The following is a 6042-nucleotide window of genomic DNA, read 5'->3' as shown; positions in this document are numbered from 1 at the left end:
GAGCTCTGGACCAGATCTTCAGGTGCTCTCAGCACCCATCATCAAGGCCATCTTCTCAAAAATGCTCACCACCCAAGGAACTGAGCTCCTCGGTGAATCCAGCCCCACCTCTGAATCTTCTGACCCTTAACCCAGGATCCTCCTACACATTAGCCAGTGCAGCCTAATGTAGCGGGCCGCACACCAACGACTGCTTTTATGCTTTCCAGTACAAATAATTTGGTTCACAAAGCAGGGTTAGTGAGATTGAGCAAGGGATCCCATTCAGTTTTCACAAACAAGCATAAAACTCCCCTTGACTTCTCTGTCTTTGGCACACACAGACCTAAGGGCAACACTTGCTCTCATATGGCTGTATGATTTGCTGAGCATGGTCACTTTTTCCTTCTAGATGCAGTGATTGCTTGTATGACTGAAACTGTGAAAAATATGGAGGGTACAATCCTCCGGTACCTGTATCCAAATAATAGAGTAATCCTGAATATACAGAAGGCGTTAGAAAAATGCCTGCCAGATAACGCTCACCAGTTGGCTTCAGGGAGGCTGCACATTTTTCTTACTCAAGTATCAGGTCTCCAAAATGTTGTGGTATCAGAGTTCAGCTCCAAGGAGGAGATCATTCAGGTAAAAGCAGCTTTCTGAGTTTGGAGTAAAAGGAATTGAGAGTCTGAGAAGCTCCTTCACAGAGGTATAAGGGGAAGTGTACTGGTGTGATGGGAGGATTGCATTACGAATAGATCCAAAGGGGTGATACTTCCCCTCTATCGGGCGCTGGTCAGACCGCAGTTGGAGTACTGCGTGCAATTCTGGGCGCCGCACTTCAAGAGGGATGCGGATAACCTGGAGGGGGTCCAGAGAAGGGCCACTCGTATGGTTAAGGGCTTGCAGACCAAGCCCTATGAGGAGAGACTGGGGCACCTGGACCTCTTCATCTTCTGCAAGAGAAGGTTGAGAGGCGACCTTGTGGCTGCCTATAAGTTCATCACGGGGGCACAGAAGGGAATTGGCGAGGTTTTATTCACCAAGGTGCCCCCGGGGGTTACAAGAAATAATGGCCACAAGCTAGCAGAGAGCAGATTGAGACTGGACATTAGGAAGAACTTCTTCACAGTTCGAATGGCCAAGGTCTGGAACGGGCTCCCAAGGGAGGTGGTGCTCTCCCCTACCCTGGGGGTCTTCAAGAGGAGGGTGGATATGAATCGCACTGTGGTCATCTAGACCCAACCCCTGCCTATGCAGGGGTTCGGACTCGATGATCCATTGAGGTCCCTTCCGACCCTAACATCTATGAATCTATGAGGCATAATGCAAGCCCTGACCCACAAAGACCCTTTGACTGTTTATCTCATTTTGGACATATTAATATTTTCAGCATGGGAAGTAGCCAGGTCAGTCCTTGGTGTCAGGCAGGACAGCGGCCATGGCTTATGATAGATTAACACATCCCAAGGTTATGGAACAGCGGAGGCTGCCCTACACCTACTATCCCCCTCTTTACCCTTTGAAGTCAGAGTCCAAAGGCCAGACCAAGTGCCAAACATTCAGTACCTCAATGGTTGTAGCTTCTGCCAGAGAGCAATAGATTAAAGCTGATGCTGTCAGGGTGATGTCCCTTAGCATTTCTCCAACCAAGAAGTATGTCCCAATGAGCTTCTCCCAGTGAGCTCAAACCCCAACATGGAAGGTTTCAAGCCAAAGGCTTGTCAGCTTGACCCCTCACTGGCAAATTGGAGGCAGCAGGCAGAATTAACCAGTTCATGAATTACACATGCTACTCTCCAAACCATGTTACCAGTGCCAGGGGCTGCACCTCTTAGCCTAACTGGCACCTCTCCTGCCATCTGCGGCAGGTTTCCAAGCAGGACCTGGATTTTTTTCATTCTATCAAGAATCCTCCCACAAGACTCCAGCAGCTGAACTTGCATCAGGATCTATCTCTGTTCTGACAAGAGTTGCACCACTTTGCTCAGATGCCATAGGGGAGCTGGCTGGATTACCCAGATGCACAGTCCTCCAATCTGGCAGCCACGCCACTGGGCAGCACTACCCCTTTCCACACATTTGAGACCAAGCGGTGGCTACACTGGGCAGTATCCCTGGCACCTGGAACAGGCATGGCCAGACCTGTGCTCTTGGCCCTGACCCAGAGTCTAGGGTCCAGATACCCCAAACATTATGATCCAATTCTAGCAGGTACTCCTCATCCCCAGGTTTAAAGAGAGCCCTGCTTCTGTACCTCTCTCTGTGCTTCCTTTCCCCACAGGCAGTGACCTGCAGCTTCTTCGTTCCTGTCTATAATGGGTACATCCCTCCCTCTTTCCAGGGCGTGGTGAGTATCCTTGGCTGAAACCTGGGGAACCGCTCAGCTGCTGCCAGTGGCTTTTGTGATCAACACAGATAAACAAGTTGGGACACTGACTCTTAAGCCCTCCCCATAGTTCCTCCTCATCTGATTTCCAGCAAAGGTAGGAGCCTGTGAGCACAGCTCAGGATTCTAGTTAATTACTGCCAAGGAGGTTCCTTCCTGCTACCACGGGTCCCTCCATCTCCAAGACCTTTCCCCTGGATCCAACTACTGCCACACCTGGAGTCCAAGTCTGTCCTTACAGCCTTCCAGGGCAGAATGACAGCTGGATGGCAAACTGGTTAACTAGGGCATAGTTATGTTTTGTAGAGATGGGGGAAAATCTTAAAGCAGCCCCTTCCCTCGAGTTGCATGCCCAGATGAAACAGTTGGTTCCCCTGTAGGGAGAAAGAGTAGAAGGAAAGTCCCTGTCTCAGAGACCTTGGTATCTTGGACACAGCTGGTGGACAACCAGTTAGATGGGAGGGGAACATGGGGGAAGATGCAACAGGGAAGAAAAGAAGACTTGCAGAGCTGCACAAGCACCGCTCTGCTTGCTGGACCTTAGTTGGCTACCTGAGACTGAGAGGCCTACCCAAGCATGGGAGTCCTAAGGCCAGAGGGGTGCAAGATGAGGCAGTGGCTGCCTGGAATGCACAACGGTGTTGGTCTCCAGCAAAACTCGAAGAAAATGAGGTTGTCAGAGGTGCTGGCCAATGACTGAGAAAAGCTGGGAATTTTGGCAGAGCAGAACTGCCAATGAAAGTTCATAGAGCAGCCTCTAACTGATGCCTGGCTCTCTAGAAGCCTGACGCCTGGCTCAACCTCCTGCCCTCCTTGCTTCTCCCTTGGGCATTCTCCTTAAAGTGACATTGCTGCCAGGGTCCAAGACAAAAGCTTCCAGCCCCTTGCTTCTTCCTCTACCAGGCACCAGGAGGGCCAGTTCCAGGAAGGGACCGAAGCACCAATATTCCTGCTTCTGTGTATGCTCTAAAGTATCTCTGTCATAGCAGGGCAGCCGCAGCTCTGCTCCTAGCTCATGCCTGAGTCCCCTTTGGGACCCATACATTAGATTCTAATGTATGGGTCCCAAAGGGGACTCAGGCAGAGAGTCCTCACGAAGCTCACTAAAGACCTGGTCTGGCTTTGCACAAAATGTAGGGACAGCTGCTGCTTTCTGCTAAGACACAGCTGGAAGATGGGAGGGTGGTGACCTCTTTTATCAAACACTTCAGTGGGAAGAGCACTCATAACGTGAACTATTACCTAACGCAAATATTGTGCTGGTTTTGTTCTAGCGCTATACTGATGGAGCCTTCAGTAGCCCAGAGGCTGCGTTCTACACAAAGACCATGATTACAGTGTCTGGGTTTGCACTGGACAATGACATCTGCCCAAGGGATAAGCCAGGCACTTTTTTCAGTGTGTACATGTTGCAACAGGTATTTCAAATATCACTAGAAAACTTCCACAGGCTGGTCTGTTGTATTTTTTCACCCAGCCGTCTGGTAAGTAGCCATCAGAAATTGATATAACCCTAGAATTACCATCTACTGTGTGGGTACAACAAGCATTGTTTACAAGCCTGACATCTTTTCTCGGTAGGCAGTGCATGAGTTCTTTCTAAAAGGGTATCATGACGCTGGGTTCTACTTGGAAAGAAATAGTAAGTACTGCACTGAGTGGGGACAGAGAAGAGATGATATTCCCTGAGGGAGGCCAGACAAGAGGTTTAGTTCATAAAAGTCTCTGCATCTTACAACTGACTTGGAGCCAAAACTGCATTGGTTGCCCACTAGGGCTGTGCAAAGCTTCGATCCCTGATTCGACTCAGTGGAGATTCGGCCTGATTTGGTGCCAGATCTCCTAATCGAATCAGAGGTCCCCTGAATCTCTCTGAATCAATTCGGAACCCTCCGACTCAATGCAAAGAGATTTGGAAAGATTTGGAGATTCGGACAGAGACAACTTTAAATGTTTTTTCTCCATACCTCTAGGTAGCAGGGGCTCGTCAGTGCTGTGATGCTGGGGTGCATGGAGTGTCCCACAGGAGCGCAGAGGCCTCCCCAGCGTGCTCGGCAGCAGACCCAGAATTGGACCACAAGCACTTCCGGTCCACCTCTGTGTCCACCAGGGAGCGTGCAGGGGAGCCCCCCACATCCTCCCAGTTTGGTGACTGGTGCCTCCTAAGTCTGGGAGGGGGACCTGGGGTTCACCTGTGGCAGATCAATGAGCCAGGAAGGCACACCGCCCCCCTCCAGCAGACCCAGGAGTGGACTGGAAGTAGTTCCAGTCCACTTCCAGGTTTGCCGCCAAGCATGTTGAGGGTCCCCCTGTGCTCCTGTCAAACACTCTATGCGCCTCAGCATCACAGCAATCACGAGCTGCTCCTGCTACCTCAAGGTACGTAGAAAAAACTTTTAAAGCCATGTCTGTGTCCGAATCGCTGATTCTCTGAATCAGCATCGAATCTTCAGATTCGGATTCAGTCAAATCGAATCAGGGACAGTGATCCAAATCAACAAATCGAATCTCTGTCCCTGATTTGGGCCGAATCCAAATCCAACTTGAATAGGGCCCACTTCATACACCCCTATTGCCGACTGCCAGCCCCATCTCTATTAAGGGAAGCAATCCCAGTAGCCTCTGCTTCTGCTATGGCAGCAAGTGCTGATCAAACAAGTCTGTCACTGAGCATGTTCTGCTCACGTGCAAGCTCCACTGGGGGAAGAAGGATGGGAGGTGAGAAGCAGACCTGTAACACAATATTGGAGAGTGGGCCTTTTTGGTGAATTTTGCACACTTCACCCAGGGAGCTGGGAACATTTGCACACCCCATGGGGATCTGTTTTTTTATACAGCTACACACTTTGTAGCACTACAACAATAACGTGTGTCCAGGGTCCAAGTGTCTGTATCAGTCTCCTGAGTTACAATTGGTTATAACACAGATCTGAGTATTTGTGAGGATTGAATCTTTCTATTCTCCTTTTCAATAGGAGAGTTTGGTATAGATTATCTTGCCAGGAACACAACACTCCCTTTAGCCAGTGAGTCCCATAAGAAATGCTTGTCCCAGACCAGTGGAGGGTCTTGGAACCAGAACCCATCAACAAGGATCCTCACTTCCACTGATGCAGCTTTCAAGGACCTCACCAGACAGCATGGCGCGATGAGCAGGGCGGAGAATGAAACAGAGGAGAAAACGCAGCAGTTGCCCCTATACTGACACAAAGGAAGAGGATAATCAAGATTGCTTTTATTCCTCTGGTTCTTGCCAGTCAAGTAAGAGTGACATTAGGATCCATGTGAGCACAAATCCCAGTGAAGGTCAGGGTCAGTGTGTGCTCCCAACTTCATTAGGGCAGCCTTGGCAATGTTCTCTTGGGATCCTTGCCTCTTCACACCTGACTTTCCTGATCAAAGATGTGCTCAAAGCCACAGCCCCCTATTACACACCCTATGTTTGAAAGGAGACATTGGGGTCAGCAGAGCTGTCCAATCTATGTCCATTGGCACACACACTTCTATTGTTAATGCTCTTTCTGCTTAAAACCCTTGGACATAATTTTTTAAAACTTTTCTAGCTTATAAAGACAGAGAAATTAATTTTCATTAGGGCTTAGCAGATACAATGTGTTCCTGATTTTCCATAACTGCTGGAGAACACACACTTCTAATGTAAACGCTCTTTCTAC

The 6042-nt window shown here is 49.4% G+C and overlaps 1 protein-coding gene across 1 annotated transcript in view; it reads left to right on the top strand.

The window, feature by feature from the left end:
• Nucleotides 1-5573, top strand: part of LOC112550535 (patatin-like phospholipase domain-containing protein 1) — a 10898-nt gene extending 5325 nt beyond the window's left edge. Inside the window, exons 3-7 of the mRNA XM_025206022.1 lie at nt 392-624; nt 2264-2329; nt 3643-3856; nt 3954-4010; nt 5344-5573. Coding sequence (XP_025061807.1) covers nt 392-624; nt 2264-2329; nt 3643-3856; nt 3954-4010; nt 5344-5573 — 800 coding nt within the window. The remainder of the gene's footprint in view (nt 1-391; nt 625-2263; nt 2330-3642; nt 3857-3953; nt 4011-5343) is intronic.
• Nucleotides 5574-6042: the final 469 nt, after the last annotated feature.

The sequence above is a fragment of the Alligator sinensis genome, unplaced genomic scaffold, assembly GCF_000455745.1.
Source record: "Alligator sinensis unplaced genomic scaffold, ASM45574v1 scaffold872_3, whole genome shotgun sequence".
Lineage (NCBI taxonomy): Eukaryota > Metazoa > Chordata > Crocodylia > Alligatoridae > Alligator > Alligator sinensis.
Note: the sequence above shows the minus strand (reverse complement) of the source record. Positions and strands in the feature narration are given on the sequence as shown.